Source organism: Hippichthys cyanospilos, chromosome 13, assembly GCF_059441005.1.
Source record: "Hippichthys cyanospilos isolate Australia breed blue-spotted pipefish chromosome 13, RoL_Hcya_1.0, whole genome shotgun sequence".
Lineage (NCBI taxonomy): Eukaryota > Metazoa > Chordata > Actinopteri > Syngnathiformes > Syngnathidae > Hippichthys > Hippichthys cyanospilos.
In genome coordinates this window covers 1,889,363-1,915,977 of record NC_142381.1, presented here as the reverse complement: position 1 = coordinate 1,915,977, position 26,615 = coordinate 1,889,363, and the positions used below count along the sequence as shown (strand labels likewise).

At 44.1% G+C, this 26,615-nt stretch overlaps 3 protein-coding genes across 4 annotated transcripts; 1 reads left to right on the top strand and 2 right to left on the bottom strand.

Moving 5' to 3' along the window:
• Nucleotides 1–156: 156 nt before the first annotated feature.
• On the top strand, nucleotides 157–10,023 carry LOC148413404 (potassium channel subfamily K member 2-like). The gene is made up of 8 exons (XM_088432250.1): nucleotides 157–518; nucleotides 2,130–2,189; nucleotides 5,597–5,828; nucleotides 6,670–6,787; nucleotides 6,861–7,021; nucleotides 7,110–7,296; nucleotides 7,749–7,885; nucleotides 8,627–10,023. The coding sequence occupies exons 3-8, from the start codon at nucleotides 5,640–5,642 to the stop codon at nucleotides 9,494–9,496; spliced, it is 1,662 nt and encodes a 553-aa protein (XP_088288376.1). The 5' UTR covers nucleotides 157–518; nucleotides 2,130–2,189; nucleotides 5,597–5,639; the 3' UTR covers nucleotides 9,497–10,023.
• An 840-nt stretch (nucleotides 10,024–10,863) lies between these two features.
• tgfb5 (transforming growth factor, beta 5) lies at nucleotides 10,864–21,593 on the bottom strand. Of its 2 annotated transcripts, none has more exons than XM_088432189.1 (8): nucleotides 21,151–21,593; nucleotides 20,347–20,747; nucleotides 18,582–18,745; nucleotides 17,151–17,283; nucleotides 16,952–17,062; nucleotides 14,035–14,218; nucleotides 13,391–13,544; nucleotides 10,864–13,212 (listed from the first exon to the last, which is right to left on the bottom strand). In XM_088432189.1, the coding sequence occupies exons 2-8, from the start codon at nucleotides 20,702–20,704 to the stop codon at nucleotides 13,054–13,056; spliced, it is 1,263 nt and encodes a 420-aa protein (XP_088288315.1). In that variant the 5' UTR covers nucleotides 20,705–20,747; nucleotides 21,151–21,593; the 3' UTR covers nucleotides 10,864–13,053. The 2 variants fall into 2 exon arrangements, with proteins under 2 accessions (XP_088288315.1, XP_088288316.1); XM_088432190.1 differs by having other exon boundaries at nucleotides 20,347–20,548; nucleotides 21,163–21,593.
• Nucleotides 21,594–23,825: 2,232 nt separating this feature from the next.
• On the bottom strand, nucleotides 23,826–25,806 carry trmt112 (tRNA methyltransferase activator subunit 11-2). Its single transcript, XM_088430823.1, has 4 exons — nucleotides 25,609–25,806; nucleotides 24,764–24,865; nucleotides 24,595–24,687; nucleotides 23,826–24,152 (listed from the first exon to the last, which is right to left on the bottom strand). Exons 1-4 carry the CDS (start codon nucleotides 25,681–25,683, stop codon nucleotides 24,051–24,053), a joined length of 372 nt encoding a protein of 123 aa, XP_088286949.1. The 5' UTR covers nucleotides 25,684–25,806; the 3' UTR covers nucleotides 23,826–24,050.
• Nucleotides 25,807–26,615: the final 809 nt, after the last annotated feature.

Below are 26,615 nucleotides of genomic sequence, written 5' to 3'. Positions count from 1 at the left end.
TTTTGTCCTGTTTTTTTTTTCCCCCTGCTCCAACTTCTGTGAGCTGGCGCCTCCAAAGTATTTAAGTAGAATATCTTGATGACCCCCCCCCCCCCCACACACACACACACACACACACACACACACACACACACACATTAGATCTTTATTCCACCAAATATTCACATTAGTGCTCAATTCAGCCTTACAAGTTATATATATATGTATATATATCTTCACTTCTAACACCAAGTGTCACTTATTTGTTTCCCCACCCCTCGCGATAAACACACACGCGCACACACACACTCACACATCTCCATGTCAGGAAATTGCGGAGGCTGTAATGTCCTCCTCCAGTTTTGTCCCACTGTCAGAGTGATGTAGGCTCTCAAGAATGGGGAAACACCTTCCAAGGAGAAAACACACACGCATGTTCACAACACACACACACACATTTGAGAGCGAGTGACGGCGGGACGCAGAAGCGCGCCTTTGCAAGTTGGACCGAGCTGGAGTCCACTTTCACCAAAGTTGAGGTAGGACCGTTTTTATTTCATTCATTCAGATGCAAATGCTGTATTCCCCTTTTGTCTGTTTTCAAATCGGTTTGACTGTGAAGTTGTCGCAACGCTTATTTATATTTATTTTTCAAAATACGTATGTAGCTCAGCATTTAATTTTTTAATATTGTTTCCAAAAATATTAGCATTGCAGCAGCCGCATGATTTTTTTCCCCTCGTTTGATAACGTGGCGTTGCGCCCGTTTTTCTTGGTAAGTCGCTCGACAATGTTGAATAGTTTTGCGTAATGGCGGACAAAAGCGTGTGAATTCCTCAAGGGAATTACTCAATTTGGATGTCTATAAGCAGCAGCCAAAATCTGATTTCAATCGGACAAATAAACTGTTACATAAAAATATCCTCAAATTGTACCCCTGTAAAAATAACATAAGTGAGAAATTAAATGTTATAGAAAGTGACGCAATAATAACTTGTAATATTTTATTATTATACTACCTGATATCCATAATGTTTTGAGTTTGTCGCCCCTCTTTACACAATAAAAGTCCATAAAATGGACAAATACCAAAACGGGTTCAAATCGTGTTTTTTAGGCTGGTCAATAAATTCATTTAATTCACTTTGCCATTTGAAAAATTGACAAATTTGAAACTAGAAACGAAATTTTGCACGGGATTTATTCTTTACTTCATCAAACCATAACATATAATATTGATACTTTAATATAATTTATCATAATTTTTCTTTCAAAACTAGTATTATTTGAGTCAAAAAATAGCTCTGCAATATTTATTGTTATTTTTATTTTTTTCCCTCATCACATCTAATTTTACTATTCATTATTATTACTATTTAAAACGCCGAAAATTTACGTCCACGGCACTGAAAGAGTTAAGCGTCGAGACGTCCAATCCAAGATACTCAAGTATCGATTTAATACTTCTGAAAATTATTGTCCTTGATGCATTTAAAAAAAAAAAAACCAACTAAAAAACGCTATCCTATTTAAGGGTTTAATCCTTAGCTATCTGGGATTTAATGTCCGGACTCTTAAAAAACCTAAAAACACGTCCCCGGCATTGAATGAGTTCCCGCGGAACCAACGATTCAGTTGCGGTCGCCAAAGCAAGCGACGGCAATCAATAAAAAGCCGAGGCAATAAAATCCAACGGGCAAAATCCCAACATTGCCATTTAGGGTTAATAGGAGCTCCTAAAAATAAAAGGTGAACTTTTGCTTTCCCTCCCGTGTCCCGCGCTCGTGGGGCGATTTAGCCTCGGCCGGCCCACCTGCTCCCTCGTTTATCTTCTGGCGAGATGGGCCTCCTCCGTCGCCGGCGAACAATGGCAAACTTAACTAGTCGCTGTCGCAATAGGGCAAAGCGTTAGCGCTGAATGCTAACAGTGTGCGGGACTCTGGCCAACGTCATTGTCAAAGCTCCACGTGGGAGACCCGCACAACGGGTTCCATTGCTGAGGTAGAGAAGAAAAAAAAAAAAAAAAGTGGCCTTAAGACTCCGACCTTTTTCTTTTTTTAAAACGCGACAAAGTCTGGCCTTGTGTTGGGTGGCGCGCGCCAAGTTTTTCCAACGCGCTGACGTCCGACTGAATGGTCTTCTTTGCCCAGGACCGCGGCGCTCGTCAGCTGACCTAACATGGGATGAACTCCTGACTCGGGAGCCTGGAGGTACGCTCCTCATTGACGTCTGTGTTCCTCTTCGGTCAAGCCAGACGCGCCTTTTTCATTCGGGAACAAATATCTAGACGGGAATCTGCGCTCGGGTTGATCGTGCGGGCGCCAGTGGGCGCAATTGTTTTGGTTTTTTTACCGGACAATAAGTCAGTCTTTTGCGTCGTTTGCCAGCAGGTCGGCTGAGAAAAATCACTATGAATACTCCGAATACTTCTGCGTTTGATGTAGTACCCCTCCCTGCCATGGGTGGCGATAGTCACTGTTCCTACCATGTGTTGTACTTTTTTTTTTTTGCTTAAAATCAGCTTCAAAATGGCAAAATGGAGTTATTGTGCCAAAGTATTTTCAGTAAATGATTACCGTATTTTCCGCACTATAAGGCGCACCCTCAATTAATGACATATTTTCAAACTTTTTCCATATATAAGGCGCACCGGATTATAAGGCGCACCCTCCATTAATGACATATTTAAACACACCAAAGAAACAGGTAAAGCTTACTTTATTACTTCATTCCATATTTTCAATCTTTTTCCATATATAAGGCGCACCGGATTATAAGGCGCACCCTCAATTAATGACATATTTAAACACACCAAAGAAACCGGTAAAGCTTACTTTATCACTTCATTCCCCATCTTCTCAATATTGATCCACATATAAGGCGCACCGGATTATAAGACGCACCCTCAATTACTGACATATTTAAACACACCAAAAAAAACGGTAAAGCTTACTTTATCACTTCATTCTCCATCTACCAGTCCCAATCTCAATATTGATCCACATATAAGGCGCACCGGATTATAAGGCGCACCCTCAATTAATGACATATTTAAACACACCAAAGAAACAGGTAAAGCTTACTTTATCACTTCATTCCCCATCTACCAGTCCCAATCTCAATATTGATCCACATATAAGGCGCACCCGATTATAAGGCGCACCGGATTATCAGGCGCACCCTCAATTAATGACATATTTAAACACACCAAAGAAACCGGTAAAGCTTACTTTATCACTTCATTCCCCATCTTCTCAATATTGATCCACATATAAGGCGCACCGGATTATAAGACGCACCCTCAATTACTGACATATTTAAACACACCAAAAAAAACGGTAAAGCTTACTTTATCATTTCATTCTCCATCTACCAGTCCCAATCTCAATATTGATCCACATATAAGGCGCACCGGATTATAAGGCGCACCCTCAATTAATGACATATTTAAACACACCAAAGAAACAGGTAAAGCTTATTTTATTACTTCATTCCCCATCTACTAGTCCCAATCTCAATATTGATCCACATATAAGGCGCACCCGATTATAAGGCGCACCGGGTTATCAGGCGCACCCTCAATTAATGACATATTTAAACACACCAAAGAAACAGGTAAAGCTTATTTTATTACTTCATTCCCCATCTACTAGTCCCAATCTCAATATTGATCCACATATAAGGCGCACCCGATTATAAGGCGCACCATCAGCTTTTAAAAAAAAATAAGGCTTTTAGGTGCGCCTTATAGTGCGGAAAATACAGTACTTAAGAGACTAAAGTACTTAATTCACTGATTAAAAATTCCGATTGAACCGAATTGTTGAGTTTGCTGTTTGAAGACATTCCAGTGCCACTTTTTGCGTGCATTCAGTGCGGGAAGAAAATGTCGCGTTGAAGCCAAGGAAGCCGGTAAAAAAAACCTTTTCCAAGCAAAGAAGTGAAATTGGATGATTTCCAGCGCCGCGCCGCTCGGGAATCGCCGTCTTAACGTCAGCGCGGCGTCACGAGCGCTTCCTGTCCCGCTCGGACTATTTCGCACTTTTCATTGTGAACCTGAAGCGCCGTGTGAGAAAAGGTGAAGTCAAACGGCTTCAGCTGCAAAACGAATCAAGGGGCAATGGTGCCCGCCCGCCGTTATCTGCCATCTTGGAAGGAAATTGCATAGAAATCCAGAGGAAGCAAAAACACAGGGTGATTAGCAGGCACCCGTTTTCTGTCACGCTTGACCTGGATTTATTTTGGGGTACAATCGACAGTCAATGGCGGGGCGCACCCAGTCCAAAACGGACGTTCAAATGCATTTGAAGTCGACTGTCAATCTCCCAGGCGTGCCCCGATACCAACTTTTCCACCTCCGATACCGTAGGGATATTTCGAAATGTTCGATACCACTTTTTTTAAGAACGATACTTGTCTTGAGTCGTCGCGGATACCAAGAGTTGATATCGTTGATACGCAACCCCCCCAAAAAAAGAAAGTATTATTCTAGACTAAAATTGCAAAAAAATTAATGGCATCTCATTCAATCCCGAAAGAAAAATTACATTTTTTTTTCCAGTCTAAGTACAGTTTTTCCAAGTTCAGTTCATACTTTTTTTTTCCCCCCCAAACCTTAAGTGTTTCACTAAAGAACACAGCTGGTGAATTAAAGGCAAAAACGTAATTGATTACCTATTTAAAGTTATTAAAGTACTAAAGTAATCGATTACCTCAGATACTAAAGTATAACTAATGATTTTTGGTATTCAATTCCTAAAGTAATCAGTTAAATTACTTAAGTACCTACAGTAATCAATTACCTTAAATGCATAAAGTGATTGATTACTTTAATACTCAATTACCTAAAGTAATCGATCACAGTAGTACTTCGTTTAGTACCAGCCATTTTCAGTAACATAGAAATAAATAAGTATGTGGAGGTTGATTGTCTGGACTCTTAAAAAACGCAAAAAAATGTCTTTGGAATTGAATGAATCAAAATGTAGCGATATTTTGTGTTGGCTTGATACCGATACCTGGTATCAGTATTCACCCATCGATACCGATATCGCAGCTTAGAGTACAGTGCGATACAATTTTATGGGGGTGTGGTATTTTATCGGATTGAAATTTAATCGGAAAGTACCCGAAGCTGCGATATCGGCGGAGATAGATATCAAGTATCAGCGATACCCGGCCTTATTTCAAGGTATCGATAGCAGTTTTACAATCAAATACTATTTGCTATTTAAATATATTGTTCTTTCCTTAATAGCAAAGCATAGTTTTCTTTTTAGGAATTTTCTGTATCAAAAGTGTCGGCAGTATCGGAACTTGGTATCGGTACCCGTGACCAAGCAGGAGTTGAGCCCCCCCCGTTGCGGTTTGGGGCAAAAAAAGCGGTGTGGAACATCTCTAAAATTAGCCGTGGAACGGCAAGCGGGCGGGAATTGAGCGAGGGGTGAAACGGCCACGTCGCCATGACATCACCAACGCGTGACTTGTCACCTAGCGCTCCTGGGAACATCCTTGGGGGGGCGGGGGCTTCCTGCCCAGCGCGCGGCCGGCGTGACGCACGCACGCATCAATAAACGTCAGGCCGTCAGGCTACGAGGAACTTCCTGTTTATGCGCAGCTGCGTATCCTGAGCGGGAGCGACCTTTGACCCCGGAGGGAGCATGCGCTGCACCACGCTGCTGGCCCTCCTGTTGGGGGTGGTGCTGTACCTGGGCATGGGGGCGCTGGTCTTCCAGAACCTGGAGGCGCCCGCCGAGAGCCTCAAGTTCCACGAGCTGCTGGCCGCCAAAAACAAATTCCTGCACAACCACTCCTGCGTCAGCCAGCGGGAATTCTACAAGCTGGTCCAGGTAGCCCGCCCTTTCTTACCTAACTTTGCGGCTCTATCATGCGCGATACAAAAAAGACTAGGGGGCTAAAACGTCGCATGGATTGTCAAAACGCGACGACTTTCCATATGCCGCGCTGCAGTTCCTTCAAAACGCTTGCGGAGGTACGCCCAATAGGTGTCTAATTGAGCCCATGTCAGGCTCGGTTACTGCCGTTCAAAATATGGAGTAGCCGATGCGTTTCCCTCAGTTTTTGCGTTCGTCCTTTCGATGGCACCTGGTAAACGGGGCGCAATAAAAACTCCTGTGTTGACAGCCCAAAACCACCAGGTGGCGCCAGCGGCCAACGTGCAAACCTTTCAATGACTTCCATGATTGGCTTAGCCTGGACTCCCATTTTGCAAGTCTTCAAAAGTCTAATTATGACATCATAAATATTTCAATTACATAAATATGCAGCGTTGTTACATTTGCTATGATCGCATTTTCACAATTTTTATACATAATGGGGCGCAGGCCCCGCCCCAATAAAATTTTTTTGACAATGTTATGGGCCATGACTATTTGACATGGCCTCTAATGCTAGCGTATTTTCAAACTATTTTAAATGCTTTGCTACAAAAACAACAATCAATATGCGTTTATGTATGTGCACATATAACTGTATATTTATGTCTATATAAATAGATGTATACACATATGTACGTGGTTATTCATAAGATTTAACGTCTACTTTAAGCCCTTAACCCGAACGCAAATTATTGAGTGCGGTCGTGGTGATTTTTTTGCGATTTGCGGTGGGCGTTTTATTTTCAGCGCCACCCGCCGTTGTTGCGGAGATATCCGTGTTTGTCGCACGCAGGAAGTGGCGTCGGCGGTGGAAGCGGGCCTGGAGGTGGGCAGCCTGTCCAGCAACTTCAGCACGCGTTGGGACGTGGCCTCCGCCTTCTTCTTCTGCGGCGCCATCATCACCACCATCGGTACGCCCCGCCCCCGCGTCCGCCGGACCGCCCCCCTCAGCGCTTGAGCCGCCTCCCCTCCGGGCGCGCGCAGGTTTCGGCAACCTGTCCCCCCGCACGTGGTACGGCCAGCTCTTCTGCGTGTGCTACGCCCTGGTGGGCATCCCCATGTTCGGCATCCTGCTGGCCGGGGTGGGCGACCACATGGGCACGGTGCTGCGCAAGGCCGTGGCCAAGATCGAGGCGCTCTTCCTGGTGAGCGGCCATGGCCCGCGCGGCGCGGCGAAGCCAAGCCAAGCGGGCGCGGCTCGGCTCTGAACAAAACGTCCGGCCGGCGCGACAGAAGCGGCGAGTGCGAGCCACCACGGTGCGCGTGATCTCGGCCGTGCTCTCCATCCTGATCGGCTGCCTGATCTTCCTGGCCGTGCCCACCGTGGTCTTCCAGAAGTCCGAGGACTGGTCCTTCCTGGAGTCCCTCTACTTTGTGGTCATCACGCTCACCACCGTGGGCTTCGGCGACTACGTGCCGGGTGGGGGCGCCTCGGGATTTGCGCATTTCAAATGGCTTACTTTCCTTACAGCGGGCCCCCGTGTTACCGGATGAATCAGGTCCGCGGTCGGGCTGCGTTAAATAGAACAGAGCTTTACCCTTCCGCCATTTTGAAACGAGTGAGGCCGACCGATAGCGGACCGGCAGTAGTGACGCGTTGCATGGAGGCAGTTTGGCAACAGAACAGAAAATAAGTGCAGTTACTTAAAAACGCCTGCAGATGGAAACATAACAACACAAATACAGCCAAGCCCCTAGGGTCATGACAGTTGTTTTGGTCGCAAAACCGGGAAAATACCCTAAGGAGGGGATGAAAAAACTCAGTGTTCCGCATCGCAACATGGAAAAAAAACATAAGCCAGGGACGCTGTAACCCGGGGGTCCGCTGTACAGTTGAGGGATTTTTTTTGTTTAACATGTGCGTGTGTTCAGACGGGAGTCACGCCGGCGCTTTGTTCTTCAAGCCTCTGGTGTGGTTGTGGATCGTCTTCGGCCTGGCCTACTTTGCCTCCATCCTCACCATGATTGCCAACTGGCTGCGGGTGCTCTCCAAGCGAACGCGCGCCGAGGTCTCGCGCGCTGACCTTTCCTATGACCTTTCACTGAGTCACGCCTCCTGACACGTTAGAGTTGTTTTGAAAAAAAAAAAAAAGCTCAGAAGCCTTGATTTTTTTTCGTCTTTCGGTATAATTGTGTATAATTTTGTACCTTTCTGATTCCATCTTTTTCGTCATTCCGTATCATTCGCTATTATTCAGTGTCATTCCACATCATTTAACATTTCATTTTCTTCCATGATACCATATTGTTCAGATTTTTGTATCTTAAAGTAACATTCCATATCATTTAGTATTATTCAGGACCAATTTTTGTGTTTTAGTATCATTTTATATCTTTTTACATGATACCACATCATTTCGTATTTAGTACTTCTATTCAGTATTGCTCCATAATCTTCCATATCATTCATTGTTTTTCAGTATCTTTTAGGTCCATCTCCATCCACATCATAGCATATTGTTCAGTATTTAGTATCTTACAATATCATTCCATTTCAACATAATTCCATATCATTTTGTTATTCAGTACCATCCCCTATTTTTATCATCAATCCATATCACGTAGTACTATTCAATGTCGTTCCATAATCTTCCAGTGTCTTTATGGATCGCTCCACGTCCATCCACATGATTCCACTTCATTCAATATACTTCCACATCTTTCATTCAGCATTGCAGTATTCACGGACGAGTTGTCTTTTTTTATTTCATACGTTTCAAGTCTTGTTTTGTTTGCCGTGTCGCCGGCAGATGGAGGAGCTGCGCGCCCACGCCACCGACTGGACGCAGCACATGTCCAAGGACTTCCGCATCCCCAACCCGCTGGAGTTCAACGACCCCTTCCTGCTGCAGCGCCGGCGCTGGAAGCGCAGCGAGCGCCGGCGCATCCGCCGCGGGGCCCAGGTCACCCTGGGCCACTGGGCCCGGGGGGGCCCCGAAAACGGGCGCCCGTCGGGCTCCCTGAGCCGGCTGGAGGGACCGGCCTCCTCCCTGGAGTGGACCGCGGCGACCAAGCCCGGGCCGGTCCTCGGCGGCACCGTCCCGAGGGCCCGTCCGTCGGGCCCCTCCGCGGCCCTGCGCCAGCAGGCGGCGCGCCGCTCCCTGCCCCAGCTGCTCAGGCGATCCTTCTCCCTCCCCGCGCCGGCGTCCGCCTCCGAGCCGGACTCCCCCGAAGGCGGCGGGCCGGACGCCTCCCTCTCCGGGTCCGACTTCGACTCCGGCTCCGACGTGTCGTCCGAGTCGTCGTCCTTCTCGGTTCTCCGCAAGCTCCGCGCGCTCCGGGCGGAAGCGGACAGGACGGACCCGGAGGGGGAGGTCGTAAGCCGCGAGAAGAAAGCCCCGCCCGGTCCCGGTCCCCTCCCCCGCCCGCCCCCCCTCCCCCTTTACTCCGCGGGCCTCCTGGACTTCTTCGGCGAGAACCTGGCGTACATCGACGAGTCGTCGGACGCGCTGAGCGAGAGCGCCGACGAGAGGAGGCGGCGCCGGCCCGGGAGCCCCGGGGGCGCGAGGACCGCGCCGCTCCCTCTGCGGAGCCCCCTGCGGGCGAGGAGGCCCCAAGGGGAATCGCGACCGCCCTCCAATCCGCCCACGCCGCCTCCGGACTCGCCGCGGACGCTTTGATGTCAGCCTTTTTGTGGGGAAATACTTTTTAATTTGTTTTAAAATTCTATTTACAGACTCTCGCGAGACCTCTATGAAGGTTCTCCATCATCCGGGAGAAACACGCGTGCAGTATTTTTGAAACGCCTTGATAACTGCCAGTTATTTGTGATTGAAAAACTGCATTTTGATATGATCCCGGCATTTTTTTTGCGGGGCGGCGCTACATGATGGACATGGGTGCCCACAGCCCCCCCCCCCTCCCCCTTACATCTAGGGCAAAATGATCGTATCTATGATTTTTCTGCCATTTTTGCAAGTATGCAGTTCATACCTGGAAGTTATTTATACTATAAACTGCATATTTACATACTCAAGGCATTTTCTTTTGCCCGGCAAAAGATTACAACAAAATATATATATTTAATGATTGTACTTTTATTAAATGTCAATTTTCATCCTCATATTCAAACAGGGCAATTTTTAAAATTGACAGTGCAGAAAATGAGCTATTTTTTTAAATGATCCATTCATTAAATATATATATATAAATATATATATATATATATATATATATATATATATATATATATATATATATATATATATATATATATATAACTAATGGCACCTTGGGTCGCCGTTAATTTAGTGTACAGTGTCAAAATAAAGCCTACCTTCCCAAAACCCATGTCGTCGGCCCACTTTTATTTTTCCACGCAGTTAGTTTCCTTGAAGTGCTAGTTCCAAAACGGAATAAATCAGACATGAGATGCTATAAGCACTTTTTTTCCCCCTCCAGATTTGTGAAAAAAAAATGGAAAATCAGCGATTCTCAGACATTTTGCGGAGAGAAGCCGGGGCCTTTGCAGACGCGCCGACCTCGGCGAGTCCTCGCTGACCCCGACGCTGCGTGCCGCGGCTTGGACTTGAGCCTTTGACGCCTAAATAGGGCGCGTTTGTGAATTTACGAGCTGCGGTCAAGCGCCGCTCTGAAATCGGGCGCCCTCGTGCGTTTAAAAAGGGAACTTGTGCAAACTTTTTTCTGCATGTGACGTGTTTGTTATGAGGTGCGAGTGGCCTTTTTAATATCCTCTCAGGCACATTTTAGGCTTGTGGCAATGCCCCCCCCCAAAAAAAAAAAAAAAAAAGTGGGATAAGTGCAGGTTGCATTTAGCAAGAGGTAGTTAAGTGCAAAACCCAAACACATGCAAGGATGGTCAGTTTGCTCAGGGAGGGGGAGAGGAGGGGGGAGGGGGAGAGGAGGGGGGAGGGGGAGAGGAGGGGGGAGGGGGAGAGGAGGGGGGAGGGGGGGGGGGCTGTGGCGTAGGGTTACTACACATGATAGATCTACAAAAAAACATGTTTCGTTGTCATTGTTTTCAATAAAAAACGCCGTTTTTTTTTAGAAAATGAAAAAAGGCTTACTAAACACGTTTTTTCTTTTTTTTTAAGCCTTACTATTAAAGGTAGGGTACCCCCCTCCCCCAATAAAGTCTTGTTTGTTTAGTTAAAGCCTTACTATATATGAAAAGATCAAAAAGCCTTACTATACATGGTAATTTTTTTAATAAAAAGCCTTACTAAATACTAATTTTTTGGAGAAAAAGTCTTCCATGGTTGTTCAGAAAAAAACTCACTAAACATAGTTGTCTTTTACTTTTTTCAAAAAGCCTGACTATGCATGGTTGTTGTTGTTTTTTAAAGCCTTACTATACATGGTCTTTGTTTTTTGGTTTTAAAAACCCTTAGGACACTTTTCGAAAACAAAAAATGCTTTACTATTCATGGTCGGTTTAAAAAAAGAAAAAAAAAACTTACACGACATGGTTGTGTTTGCTTTATTTTTTTTTAAAGCCTTACTATTAATGATCATCCCTTACTATGCATGATCTTTTTTTGTTTGTTTTTTGTAAACGAAAAACTCATAGTATACATGGTTGTTTTTCCTTAAGTGTGTTTTTTTTACGTGTGTTTTTTCTAAAGCATTACTTTGGATGAGCGTTTTTTATATTTTATTTTTTAAAGCCTTACTCTCCACTTTCCTAGAGATTTTTTTTTCCAGGTTTGACAAATTTTCCACTCAACAGACATAACGAAAGCGCTCATTAGAATTTTGGCAAACTATCTTAGCACACACCCACATTTCGGACGCCATCTTTGTTCGCCGAGCGGACGCGACGCCGCGTTCAGTGCTCTGTGGAAATCGGGCCAACGGGCACTTGAAAATCTGGTTGGAGACATTCAATAAAATGCAGAAAATTATATTTTGGAGAAAATATAAAAAAACGAGATTTAATGAATATATGATGAAGTGAACGTATAGCATAAGCACATAAGCATTTCTTATGTCATTTTGTGACGGCGTATTTAGACATGTGGTTTCACAGAGCGGATGTGTCTATTTAATGCCCAGTCCTGAAAGTTGTTTTTTTTTTTTTTTTCCGGTTGCATAACTCGGCTAAAATCTCCGGCCGCGTCTCGGCAGCTCCGCGAGCGTCCGCGCGATCGCGCGTGACCTCACGAGAGCGAAACCGCCGGCATACCAGAGGCTATTTTTACAAGTGGTGGATGGCTTTTTTTTTTTTTCTTTTTATTCGCACAGTTTCAAGTGTGGTGGAGGAGCGCGGCCAGACGGCGGAAGGAAAGAAAAGTCGTCGGGGCCGCCGGACCCCCGAAAACGTGGGCAAAGGGGGCGGGGCGGGGGCCGCAAAAAGCGCCGCCTTCCAGACAAATTGCGTCCGGCGTCTGGCCTTCTCCCGCTCTCTCCTCCCACCGCAAGTCCCGGCCGAGGAGGAGGAGGAGGAGGAGGCCTTTTAAACGGATGCCTTTTGGTGAAAAAGCCTCGGCATCCTGTTTACGCCGGGGCGCATTTCGGGGACCGGACCGCAGCGGGCTGGCGCCGCCTCCAGCCCAGCTACGGTAAAAAGTCACGAGTGGACATGACAAAAATGAACGGGGAGGAATCTGCTAAGTATTCACAGCGTCGGATTAGGACGAAAAAGAACATTGGCGTTTTGACCTCTGGGGGAAATTTTGAGCCCACTCGGGATTTTAGACCTTTTTGATTTGTGATATTAAAGGAAAAGTATGCAAAAAAACACCAGGAGGCTAAAATATTGCATAGATTTTCAAAACATGACGACTTTCAATATGCTTGCAAAATTTAGCCCATGTCAGGCTCATTTACTGCCGTTCAAAATGAGAAATATTGTCATTTTTAGACATATTGAAAGTCAGATGTTTTATCGTGCATTTTTGCGTCATCTTTTCAGCGGCAACTCGTCAACGCGGTGCAAAATGAATTTTTCTTTTGAGTCCCGAAAACCACCGGGGGGGGGGGGGGGCGCAACTTATGACATTTGCAAGAATGAGTTTGTTAGTTCGGTTGTAAGTTAGCTGATTTTCAAATATTGTATTTTTGAAATGACAAATGAAACAAATGAATTGGATTTATTGCCCAGCCCTAGCTTGAAGGGAATAAGGCTAAAGAAAACTGAAAAGTGAAACGCTGTGAATACTTGGCGCATGCAGCGTGTGTATGCGAACTTATTTCCAGTCTGAAAGGGAGCGCGTCTTTAGCGACACTTGCAGGACTTGACCACCATGTTGGAGAGCTGCTCCACGCGGGGGCTGCGCCCGATGAAGTACATGATGGTGAGGGGCTCCAGTTCCTGGGGGACGCAGCAGGGCGACGCCGACGCTTCGGGGTTCAGCTTGTTGTACAGCGGCAGGATCTGGCGCACGCAGCATTTTGGCCCACACTTAGCTTGTGTTTCCAGCCCGTTTTGGGGGTGCTCAAGCACCCTAAATTGAATCCAAGCACCCCTTAATTTTAATGTTTTTGTTCCATGTAAGTCCATGTAAGTCTAAATTTGGTAGACGCTATCTTTTCCCTAGTGTGTGTGAACGCACCATGTTGTAGTGGTTGTTGGCGCTCCACAGGTAAGGGCAGTTGCCGGCGCAGAAGTTGGCCTTGTATCCTTTGGGCTCGTGGATCCACTTCCAGTTGAGGTCGCGCCGGAAGTCGATGTAGAGCGAGCGCAGGCAGCAACCCGACTCGGAACCGCTGGAGTCGGGTCGAGGGAAAGGGACGAAAAGAAAGAAAGCCGTAATGACAACGCCGGCCTGCCGGACCAAACACGCGACAGTCTAAACAATCGTCGGTCGCGTAGTCGGCCATTTCCGCATCATGTACGTCGAGCGCTGCTGTTCAAAAAAAAGGAAATGAATAAAACTTGGGCTCGGACAGATTATTTGATGTCTTCCGGGAAAACACTAAGTCACAAGGTTTTTATGGTACGCGAACATGTTATGACTGTTTTATGACTGTTTCTGATTGTTGTGTTGCCATCCGCTTTAGCGCAGCTCCATCTAGTGGATGCATAACGCAAGCCCAGCCACTACCGTGGCTTCTATTCTACGTACCTTATAAAGCGGTGCGCCTTGTATACGAAATCAGTTTTCAAATAGGCCATTCGTTGAAGGTGCGCCCTTCAAACCTTATAGTGCGGCTAATACGGCGATAATAAAAAAACGAGAAAGTAGTGCAGTCCTACCGCGAGCAGGTGGCAGCGTCGGTGGCGGCGGCCGCCCTCTTCTTGCGGTTCCTCTTAACCGGGTTGTCCACTCTGTCGCTAGGCAGCAGCGTGAGGATGAGGTGCGGCGTCTTGCTGCTGAAGTCCGCTTGACCTTTCACCTGGCTCTGCTTCTTTAGCTGGCGCAGCTGCTCGTCATCCACGCCTAGGCCAACAAAAGAACGTTTTTCAGCGCCTTCACTACTTGGTATATTTTTGCAATATGAGTTGATTAGTCATTTAATTCAAAAAGAAACATTCACAGATAAGCGATTATTAAAAGCTCTTTTCAAAATATGTGCACTGGAAGCACCTCTTCACACTGCCGGGCGTTTTTCTCCTGTTATTCTCAAAAGCAGTGCTTCTCCAATGGGGGAACGTGACAGCACTTCAGCAGGTACGTGAGAGTTCAACAGGAAATCTCATTTAATGCTTTCATTGCAGTGACGGGAATAGTACAGCTTTCTTTTCGAATAAAGAGCAAATTAATTGGAACATGAAGCAACCTATTGCGAAAGAGCGATAGTGACCTCCGTGCAAAAGGGTGTATTCCTTGTTTTGGTCTCCTTTAATAATGAGAGGAACAGTACAGCTTTCTTTTCAAATTGAGCAAATTAATTGTAACATGAAGCAACTCATTGCAAAATTATGTGATAGTGACCCCTTTGCAAAACAATGTAGCCTTTTTACTGAGTTTTAAGCCACATTCATTCCGTGACAGATACAAGTTTTTTTTTTTTCAAATTATGAGCAAATTAATTGGAACATGAAGCACCCGATTGCAAAATTGTGATAGTTACTCCTTTGCAAAAGGCTGTATTCCTTGTTTTAAAGTTTTAATCCGATTGAATGAAGGGACAAGGACAGTATAGCTTTTCTTTCAAATTAAGAGCAAACTAATTGGAACACGAGGCAACCTAATGCTAAATTATGTGATGGTGACTGCTTTGCAAAACGGTGTATTCTTTCCTTTTGTGCATATTTTGTAAATAAATTAACTAATGTGATTTTTAGCTTACGACACTGAAAAATGAATGGCGGGGCGCAAATGGCTCCGGGGCCACAGTTTGGACAACCCTGGCTTAGCGGAAGTATTTGAAGTCAGGCCCAGGCAGATTTCCTTGCCGTGTCAAATATTTGACTTCATGACTCCTCGCAAGACTGACAACACACTCATCATTTAGTCGTTTGACTAATTAGCAGGCGCTAGCACGCTAGCACGCCGTGCCGCGAGGAGGCTTTTTCACAACGTTTATTTGAGCGTTTGCAGCCGGTCGAGCAAAAACAAGAGCCTCGCTTGTCTTCCAGCAGAATCAAACATTGATACTTTTTTGTTGACATAAAGGGAGTAAAAAAAAAAAAAAAACGGAGCCGAGGGCAAACGGGGAGCCGCGCAAGCGCGCGCGTTGCTCAACGGCGCGTCAGTGTGTGTGTGAGAACAGCGCGGGCATTATTTAAGAAGCCGGCGCGACGCGGAATCCTGGCTCATTTGCCGCCCGGCGCATTTCTCACCTGATTTGCGGACGCTCGTGTTTGGCTGAGCAACTTTGACGGCGCGCGCGGTATCCAAACAGGACATAATGAGCGCCTTCTCAATTTAGAAGTTTGAATGGACACGCTCCTTTCCCAAGCTGTTTATTATGGCGGGCGGCAGCGGGGTACTGCATCATACTGACAGCTGCGTCCACTATTTTAGGGAGTCGCTACATTGCGGCGTTCTCCCGTCACGATGGGACGTTTTACGTCCGTTGCAGCGGACGTTGGTTTTTGCGGGAGATCTTTGGACTCGCTGGAGCTACCCGACTAATGTCCGCGGTGGAGGACACGCTGGCTATTGCAATGGTGTCTGATGTGTTTAGGTGGAATGGGATTGTGCAGTCTTGCTGAGACGAAATGGACACAAGAGTGGACACAAATCGCAGTGCTCGCAGTTATAGGTTTTTTTGTTTGTTTCTTTCTTTTGTGACAAAAATAAATGCCAGATTTTTTTTTTTTGGTCTTTTGTTTGTCTGAAAAATGTGTACTGGGCAATAAGGAGGGGGGGGGCACTTAGGAAAGCAAACGCAAAGTTTTAGAGGATGAAAAACCACAAAGCATTCATTTTTTTCACCGTATTTTTGAGAAAATTCACTGTTTTGATGCGTTATTTTGTGTAATGCTATTGTAATTAGGCTTTCACTTTTTATGACAGGGAAAGATAATAAATATCATCTGTCTATTGGGAAAAAAAAAGCCTTGATTTTCAGACTACAAGCCGCAACTTTTTTCTCATGATTTGAGCCCTGTACATTATAGTGCAGTGCAACTTATTACAGTTTTTTGCTAGCCATCAAGAGGCAATCCACCAGTAAAATTAATTTGTATATCTATTTGTCATTTTGTGAAACAATGAAATATAGCTTAAAAGATATTAATCGATGGCTGTATTTTAAAATTATAGGATTAAAAAGATAAAAATTATGAATAAAAGATCTTCTATAATAGTTTGAATGTGTGATTTGATATATATTTGATTGTACTGTATATATATATATGATTGTATGTGTCAGCGCGCTATTAAAAATCATTTTGAATATTTATTTTCTTAAAATAAATATAAATCTTCCTCATACCATCTTTCAAGTTTTGCTGGTGCGATGCGAATTATAGTCCGAAAAATAGGGACGCCAACCAACCAATCACAGGGCACAAAACACACCATTGGACAATTTTGAGCGGTTAGTGAACCTAGCATGCAAAACTCCGCAATGGAAGGCTGCAACTGAGATTCAAACCCCCCAAAGTGCAAACCACTAATCCACCGTGCTACCATTACAACCATCACATATCTGTAAATGAACAGCGGCCAGCGGCGTTTCAAACTGCATGGCTATCTTGCTTGAGATATTTGTTTTCCAACCTGCAAAGAGAGCCTCCAGTTCCTCGCTCTTGTTGGGCACAATGTTGTTGGTGGCGGGGACAAAAGTGCAGCAGGGACAGTGGACGCCCAGCTTCAAGCCCAGATTGCTGTCTGCCAACAGGAAAGAAGGGAAAGTCGCCCGTGAGTAAAACGGCCTACGGGCGTTCCCGCGCCAGAAGAGAAAGCGGGCGACGCCCACCCGGCTCCGACACCCAGTCCTTGACCGTTTCGGTGACGTCCACCGAGAGCCAGGCTCCCCTCGCCCGCGGCTGCACGGTCCGAGAGTCGATGTAGCGCTGCGTGGATGTGCTGTCCTCGTCCGGCTTCAGCAGCTAAAGCAAAAGCACGTTTACTCTTTGTGGTGGAGAGGATAAAGAATATATTCTACCGCCATTTGTGCCAAAAGGCTTGTGTACGCTTGTATAAGCATTAGTCAAGGGTGTCAGCTACCTTCCATAATAATACCTAAAAAATAGATAAAGGTGACATTCTATTGATTTAATTCAAAAGCATTTTACAAAATAAATACAGTAAAAATGTGCGTCATGAATTCTATGTAATGTGCAGGATTTTGCACAAAATAAAATAAAAAAACAACAACACCTGACGGGTGAATTTCCACAAGAGTTCTGAAGAAGCCATAAAATGTGGATTTTAGTGTTAAGTGTTTGTCCTTGGCATGGGTCTGTGTTGCTTTTTGACTAGTCATTTCCACTGCGGCCTCATTTACTCATTTGGACCTAAATAACATGCTAACCTTCCATGCTCATAAAAAAAAGAAAAAAAAAGAAAAAAATACTTGAGGAGGCATGCAAATGAAGGTGACTCGTTCCTTGGGAATTCTGTGAGCGGTGTGAAATATTTGCCCGCAGCCAGAAAACACATTTGACACAGCAGATTGTTGACATTTTCGCATCTACTTTTAGACAAACTCAACACCACTGTATAAAAAGTCCTCTCTTTTTTTTTTTATGACACATTTGGGTGTCACTCTAGCGGCCGCTAAATGGAGGCTGAAGCTCACACCATAACAGGTGGCTTAGCTTTTTTTTTTTTTCCCATGATTTAATTTCAAGAAAATGTTACCAATAAAAAAAAACATTTTACATTTGTGCCACATAAAATAGTATAAACAATACCATAGTATTGTGAGTACTACCTGCAAATGAAAAAGAAGCTAATGTCTGCATCATTAGCATACGTTCAGATAGCTTGATTTATATGAATGTAGAGAATTTTACAACAATATTTTCATCAAATAGAACCATTTAACATCCAAATACAGATATTGAACCTTATTTGGTTTAATATAAATGGTAAAATCTATGCCACGAGTGTCCAACTCAAAGCCCAGGGGCTCGCCACATCATTTTATGCGTTTAAGGGGCACTTATGCGCCCTTATGTTTAGCTTAAATTATGTTTTGTTTCTGCAAACATCTGCAATGGGGGTCCTTGGATTTATTTATTTTTAAATTTTAGGTCACTATCTTTTTTTCCTTTGGTACTGGTTGCTATGGAATTTTACTCGGTATAAAAACAGTCCGTTTCTTTTGGGGCATTTTTGCGCGCCCTCTAAAATCACATTCAAAAGGTCCCGTTTTGGATCCGAAATTAAAGACGGGCCCCACCTGGTAGATCTCCACTCTCTGCTCGGAGGCCCGTGCCTGCGGGTTGGGGGCTCGGAAGATCCTGAACTCGGCCTTGACCAGCGTGCCGTTGCTCAGGTCCACGCCGCTCACGTCGAACAGGACGCTTCGGTAATGCGGGTCCAGCGGCAGCGGTTGCACCGCGTCTGCAGGGAGAAGAATAAAAGCCCAATGAGAACGCTAAACGGCTAGCTGCTAACTCGCACGGTCAACGCAGTCCATAATGAGCGGCGATGACAAATAAATGAAAGGTTAGGACGGTTAGGCAACGAATTCCTGGTGCGGCTTTGGCCATTGTCACACTGCACGGATTGCACGCTTACATAACAGGCGTATTCCTCCCAGGCCAGTGTGTGTTTCTTTCATTCCTAGCCTAACATTTAGTGGCATTTCAGTCGCGCGTCCGCCGTTGACGTGATGTCTGGAGAAAGCAGATGCACACTCCATGACCTTTTAACCTTGCAAAAGTCCAAATAAGACCCTCGCAGAGACAACCCCCTTCAGTTCTGTATAGGGAATATCACACTCTTTTTCACTGCTTTTATCTTGGCCATATTTAGAGTGAAATGATACGTTGCTTAATTACACAGTGGGAGATGTATATCTTATCTGCCGAGCGTGTCATGAGAGTTTTTGTTTTGATCTTTTGCTTGTAAGTCTCGCATTTACATCTACTTTACGTCAAGGGGAGAACGATGTTGTTTTTTCTCACTGAATTACGTGGAAATGTTGTCGTTTCTTTGGCAGAGAGAAAGTACAGTCAGTCTTGTGCTGTTTTTTTATATTTTATTCAATACTAAGCTTCAGGGTGCCATTATCTAAATAAAAGTCAACTAATTTATTTCCCATAATGTGATCTATGCGGCCTCACTGGTCTAAATACGTAACGTAAATTAAGCAGCAAAATACACCTGTTTTTATCCGTTCCAAGGGGCGGCCATTTTGGACCAACTGAAAATGACATCACGGTTGACCAATCACGGCTCATCTGTTTTCTCCTCCTGCAACGTTTGCAAGATTAGCTGTGATTGGTTATCACCTGAGCCCTGAGTCACTGTGAAGTCATTTTCTGTCGACAGCAAGTAGCAAAATGGCAAGCCCATTGAGACGGATAGAAACCAGTGGATTTTGTTGCTTTATTAATACTCCCAAAATGCAATATTAAGCAGAATACCGTCTTTATAGTTGTGAGGATGCATAGAAGATATTACTGTAAAGAATATTTTTGGGTTGACTTCCCCTTTAAAGCTTGAATAAAACATGTTACTTCGCCCTCATTTTTTCCTTGTCGGGCCGGAAAATACGACTAAAAATCTCTCAATTTCTAGACATTACAATTTTAATCAGAGTAACAAACCCAACAAACATTTATTTAACTTTGATTTATACAAAACTACATCCTGTGCAAACAACAATAACGTATGTTGATTTAAAATATTTTTTATTCGTAAATTTTCCATGGCTTAGCTTAAATCTCGCAATTCAGAATTTAATAACGAGTGCAAGCACGTCTTTTTCCGGAATAAGAACGGAGCAGAATAAACCACGGATTTCAAACCATCCAAGGCTGCCATTTTTAATTAGCACCGCACGCTGCTGTCGCCTGAAGATGACGTCAGAGAACGTCACCTCACCTATTCAGCGGCTTTGGACGTAATGGCAACAGGTGACTAAACAAGTTAATTGGCGCAAGAAGAACAGATCTGAGCCGTCCCGATCGGTTTCTATTTTGACGAGATGGACTCACTTGTCTGCGTGCGCTGAGGCAGCATGTCAATCCTCTGAACTTCTTTGGCGTAGTAATCCTCCTCGCTGCTCTCGCGCTCGCAAGTCGAGTCGGCCACACTCGCTCTTTCCTTGAGCAGCTCCCGGGTGCTGTTGTAGAGCAACATGACCTCCGCCGGAACCGCGCCGGCCGTCGCCTCGTCGTCGTCGTCGTCCGGGGGGCTCTGGATGCGCAACTTGCTGAGAATCTGTCCGCGCACCGCCTCGATTCGCCGCGACTTTTGCTCGTCCAAGTTAATAAAGGCGCAAGTGTTGATGCCCTTGACCAGCGCGACCGACAGCCGGAGGAGGAGCAGCAAAGCCAGGCGAGACAGCCACATTGTCCCGACACAGAGTCCCTGAATGTCGGCGGGGGCACTTGGACTGTGGAGGAAAAAAAAAAAAAAAAAGCTCCCGAAGGAAAGGGAGACTTACAAGCCAGCACTAACGCCTGTCAATTGAAGGCACCGCGATAAACAAATACTCCCCAAAAAACATTTAATCATCTTTAAAAAAAAATCAACTGTTATCTAAAAAGATAACAAAACTCCAGTGTTTTTTTTTTTATGTACAACTGTCCTCCACCAAGCTAATTTAAGACAGCGAGCAAAATACAAAAGCGCCTTGAAATGAGCCGAACACTTAAAATTTAGACAATTAAACGTAATAAACACCTAACCTTGATTAAACATAATTAATTTTAAACAACGTATGTTCAGCCCTCCAGTGCCCAGCCTTCAGTGAATTAAAAAAACAAAAAACTCAGCCCATGATAAGGTCACCTCACCTGGCTGCTCACCTCCGACAAACACATCCACGGAGCCAAAGGGGCCACATAGCCGGCTCCAAGAACCCTACCAGCGACGTGTCTCTCGTTAAAAAAAAAAAAAAAAAATACCCCAAGAAGCTCTTATTACTCCCCCAAGAATTTGTTACTACAAAAACTAATTATCCTCGCTAGATAAACAACGCGTCGCTTGACAACCAGGAAGTGTTGATTTATGTCGTAAAAAGTCTAATTTGTGTCGTAAAACAAACACCGAATAACGGCCCCTAGCATGGACATCAAAACATCGGGTTGGGGAAAAAAAAAAAAAAAAAAGTTGAAAGATGTCTGAAAGAAGTCCTTGTGGCGGAGGGGCCGCTTTTAGGGCAGATCGCGCGGGGTCCGCTGGTATGCGTGCAGACCTGCTGCGGGATGGAGCTCCATCGCGAGCCGCGCCGACTGAGCCACGCAGCCCCGGAGAAGGGAGAGCCGGAGGCGGGGCCGGCCGGGGAGCAGCGCCCGCCGCCGTGTGTGGGAGGATGGGAGGCGGCCTGCTACCGAAAGGGGAAGGGAGTGTGACTTGTGGATAAGAGCCATTTCACTCTCACCCAAAGTGGGCGCGCAAACACACACGCAAGCGAGGGACACGTTTAATTTATTCTAAAAATAACAACGATCCTCAAGGCTGAAGCTGACGTTAGCGAGACTAGCTTAGCATGTGGACAAAGAGAGCAAAACGGCTTCTCAGCTTTTTGTCAGTCGTGTTTAAATAATTTGAAAAAAAAAAAACATTAAATGCTACCAAAATAGGATTGATAGAAGCATTAAATAAAACTGTACATATAAAAGTACACTCAAGCTGACTGAAAATGTTAAAAAAAAAGTATCTTTCTGTACATGCATACCAATATTTTCAGCATCAACACAACAGTAACGTGCCTGTTGCATTTACTAGAGGAACGTGACCCCTAGTGGTGAGTAAAATAGCAATTCACAATCAATACTTTGATAGCATCTTCTACTGTCTCTTTTTGTTTACTGTGAGATTTTCTCCTGGTGGCTCGTAAAAAACTGCAACTACACCACCACAGGGTTCTAAGCATGAGAAAAAAAATAGTCTTGAACTTTCTGCATATAATGCATAGTATAGTATATCCACTTAAGTTCAGCTAGAAATCAGGTGCGTCTTTGAGGAGGGTATAAAAAGTCTTAAGGTAAATTTAGTCCGAACAAGAAAAACAAAACTTCCATAGTGATGAATTATAACACATCCGACATGTAAGAAACATTTACAGATTATACATTGACGACTGTACGTGCACTGGCAGCTTCCAGACGATATAATGACTACATTAGCGGCGGGAAAAAAAAAAAAAGTCATTTGAATGCCCCTCCCCCCAGAAAATGCTGAAGAAAATAAAAACATGATTTGATTGCAGCCTTTTAAAAGCGGCCTCCCTTCATTTGACATCAGTCAGCGTGCCACTTTATCTGCCGGTTAATTACAGCTCAGCGTTGGCCCAACACTGTTAATCTGTCACGGGTGCTTTTTATTGCCGCTCCGCTGCCATCGCATCATACTGTCATTACAGTTGTGGGCGCCGGCCTGTAATTGCTTTAAGTAGAAGGGAAGGAAAGGTAGGACTGACTGGCTCTGCCTCCGGCTTTTGGCGCACGCACCCCGCTCCCGCTTTTCAAAAAGCGCCCTGACGTTTTACGCGTCTGTTCCGACTTGCTAAAGACTGACTCGCGTTTAAAAAAAAAAAAGGCGGGCGTAGGAGTTGCTGCTTTGGCTTGCCGTGACGTGTGGCTTTAAAACGATAAAGGAAAAAAAGGAGGAAAAAGTGGTGAAAAACAACTTCCAGCCTGTCTGCTCCGTTTTGTTTTTTTCTCCCCCCCGAGCCAAATTTAGACGAGGCGCTGCTGCCACGTCATCTGGACCTCTGCGCCCTCTGCAATCAGACGCACACATGATGCCTACTTTCACTCACGCACGCCCACTTTCACGGGGGGGGCACACTTTACAATAAATAGTCATTTATATTCAAGAGTTTTACTGTCATATGTATACTTTTATTATGAAGCAGCATCTTGAGCAATTGGGGGTTCAGTGTCTTGCTCAAGGACACGACGGCAGGGGGAAATCGGACTCGTAGCCTTTTTACCACTGAGCCATGTCGCCAATTTTGGGACAAGTTATGAACATAACCGAGACCGACTCATTTCATCCCAAAGACGTGTTTATGCTCAATTGCTGGTACTTATTTTTTGTTTATGAAATAATCGGGTAGAGTGTCTGAAAATACCTGGTACCGAAACTCAACTTTTGTTGGGGGGGGGCAGTTCGGCTCTAACGTACATTCATAGTGCATTTCCGTGAGGTGTCCAATCTATGGCCCGGGGGCCATTTGTGGCCCACTATAGACATTTTTGTAAGAAGTCCCTATAATGACAGTAAAACCTAGAATTGCGCGTCCACGTTGCACAAACTCATTTTTTTTTCTATCATACTGGGGACATCCCATTGATATACTGAATTTCGAGCCCCAAACCAAGAAATGGCCTTATTCGAACTCCAATCAAAATCTTTACTCTAAAAGCGAGCGTGATCCCCACAAGTGAAATAGGTCCCCACAATGACAGTAAAACCCTAAAGTCAATCCTTACTGGCCACAAAAACCAATTGCACTTGTGGCTGTCAAGGGAGTATCAGCAGTTTTATTGAAAGGGGCAAAAAAAAATGCATACAAAAATAAATACAGATAAAACAAGATGAATTTCAATCTCCATTTGGGGGCCATTTTGCTGGCAAAAAGTAAAACTTCATGGTCCAATCATCTCTTGGCATCAAGCCAACCCGCAGTCCAGTCTGTGCATGTGTATGTGTGTGTGTGTGTGTGTGTGTGTGTGTGTGTGTGCGTCTAGACCTCATCTTCATTGAGAAGCATGTTGGGGATCCCTTTGGTAATGGGGAACTGTCGTCCTGACTCGGGACACTGCAGACAGCCCTCCATCACCTCCACCTGTCCAAAAGCACATGTCAATCACGCCGGCGCCACTAGAGGTCGCCAAATACAGGCGTCGAAAATACAGGCCAGACGCCCGTTTTGCGCTTTCCACATTTTTGTGGACTGTGACATATGCTAAAAATACATTTGGACAATGCTATTGGCTAATGCTATCAAAAAAAAAAAGTTATAAAAGGTTGGTGGAACAAAACAAAAAGTCTTAACTTTTTTTACTAACTGCCGTATATAGACAACTTGTAATTGCTTAATTGATTTTAATCTTATTTATTAAGCCCCCCCCCGCCCAAAAAAAACAAACAAACACACATCAGCATGTCCACCCACTGCTAAACTTTGCCACATCCGACATGGCGGCAAAACAAATAAATGTATGATTCAGTGATTTCCATGATGCTGCGTGGAAAAAAAACAAAAAAACCCCAATAAAAATACACACCTCCAAGAGAACTCTGTGCACTTTTTTGAGGAACTCCTCGTTGTTCTCAAAGTCGGTCACCAGTTCACTGGGCAGGTCTTGTCGATGACCCAGCTACGGAGGCAAAGATTAGCCCACGTTTGCTTGGATTGTTTTGATATTGCATGTCCAATTGCTGATTTGCGGTCACCTCGTCTGCGGCTTGAAGCAGAGCGCTCCACTCCAGCTTGGGGATCATGCGGCTGACGAAATGAGGGTTGAAGTCCACCTCGTTCACCTTCACCTCCGTCGCCTCCAAACCAAAACGATGTAGGTGGCATGCAAAATGGGATAGAAAAGAATAGAATGCCTTGAACGTCATTGTATAACTGGAATACAAATAAATTGCACTGATTGGTGCATATTAATATGACCAATAAATAGAATAAGGACTATATAAAAAACGTACAGAATTTAATAGAAATCGCAGTTCGGCAGGCGTTCTATCATTATTTTCAGTGTGTTCTTCTTTTTAGCGTTCTATATGTAAGATTTTAGTGAAAACATGAGGTTTTCGTGGCTTGCAAAAAAATACGTCTTGACCACTATTACATGCATACAATTAATGGTAACATTTTTTAACTCGTTCATACACATTTATTATATTTTGAAAGATGTCGAACATCCGGGCAATTTTACTTGTGACGCATCATTGTGTTTTGCTTTTTGTGGGGAAATGGCAAAGCAAGAGAAAAAGTGCAGGTCACGACCCACAAACAAATCTTTTGATAAATAAAAAAATACACATCAACATATATAAATTGTTCATTTGAGTGATTTAGTTACGCACTCTTCGTAATATTGCTACTAAATGTGCTAGCCCAACAAGCTAGGAACGAAACACACTTTATTGTACTAGCACGTTTGCTAACTACAAACAACAAAAAATAATAATCTGGTTGATGTAATGAAGTTTAAAGAAAAAAACAGATAAATCACGTCAAATGGCTTGTAACACGGTTAGCTCCGCTTTAGGTTCACGTTTTATTTTTTTACCTTAATGAGCAGCGGATATCCCTTGGTGACGCCTTTGACGTGGGAAGTCAACATGTTGTGCGTAAGAAGCTTCATGATAACGTAAACAAGATTTTATTTTTATAAAAAACGTTGGATAAGCCTAGAATGCGACGCAGACGAGCGCCAGGCAAGACAACATGTGGACCGGAAGTTACGTCGTTTAAATGTTTCCCCGCAGTTTCTTCGATAAAGAAGTTCCGCAATAAAATAAATAAATGAATGAATGAATAAAAAATGAATAACTTCTAAATTATGTCAAGTTAATCGGAAAATCACCTAACATCTCAACTATACTCGTAAAAAAAAATATACGTTTGGTCGAATGGAAAATTTCACCTAAAAAGAAAAGTGAAATAGTAACATCTAAACACAAACAACCTAAAAATACATAATAAAATCCATTTAAAAAGAATAATAACAATTATAATGTAAAGTTAAAGTTAATTCCACTATCAAGCAACACATTTCACATTTTGATGCTACACGGTTATGCTGTCCGACATTTGCTTTACCAATTCTCTCAAATGTGTAAAACTATGGTTGGGCATTTTGGTAAACAAGTTACTAATTAGACAGAATTTTTTTTTTTTTTTTTAAAAAAGCAAGTTATTTTTATTTTTTTTATATCATCATTGTTTTGTATTATACAGTTCATCATTCATACTGTTGATATAGTAAATAGCATTTCAAAGCATCCCCTCAATCGTTCAAAGCCAACCATCCTCACAGACTCGCACACAAGTCTGTCATGCTTTCTCCACCATGCACACACACACACACGCTCGCGTTTTTAGATACATCATAACAAAAAAGATACAAATGTAAAACTGTTTTTAGAACCACACACTCCATATCCGCAGTGGTTACTACATTCATATCCCATCATTGCTTCGTTTACAAATTAATTACATTGAATAAAATGGAGAAAGGAAAAAAAAAAAACATAAAAAGATGAGTAACTACAAAAAAAAACAGAAAAAGAAATA

Bases quoted from the DNA above. Each gene is read 5' to 3' on its own strand.
- trmt112 (XM_088430823.1), bottom strand. From the start codon at position 25,683: ATGAAGCTTCTTACGCACAACATGTTGACTTCCCACGTCAAAGGCGTC. The intron at 24,866-25,608 runs GTAAAAAAATAA...TTTGGTTTGGAG, and splicing joins GATATCCGCTGCTCATTAAG to GCGACGGAGGTGAAGGTGAA. The intron at 24,688-24,763 runs GTGACCGCAAAT...TTGCCTCCGTAG, and splicing joins TGCTTCAAGCCGCAGACGAG to CTGGGTCATCGACAAGACCT.
- tgfb5 (XM_088432189.1), bottom strand. From the start codon at position 20,704: ATGTGGCTGTCTCGCCTGGCTTTGCTGCTCCTCCTCCGGCTGTCGGTC. The intron at 17,284-18,581 runs GTGGGGCCCGTC...CTTTTGCTTTAG, and splicing joins AGAGAGTGGAGATCTACCAG to CTGCTGAAGCCGGACGAGGA. The intron at 13,545-14,034 runs GTAGGACTGCAC...ACCCGACTCCAG, and splicing joins GACGCTGCCACCTGCTCGCG to CGGTTCCGAGTCGGGTTGCT.
- LOC148413404 (XM_088432250.1), top strand. From the start codon at position 5,640: ATGCGCTGCACCACGCTGCTGGCCCTCCTGTTGGGGGTGGTGCTGTAC. The intron at 5,829-6,669 runs GTAGCCCGCCCT...TGTCGCACGCAG, and splicing joins AATTCTACAAGCTGGTCCAG to GAAGTGGCGTCGGCGGTGGA. The intron at 7,297-7,748 runs GTGGGGGCGCCT...GCGTGTGTTCAG, and splicing joins CTTCGGCGACTACGTGCCGG to ACGGGAGTCACGCCGGCGCT.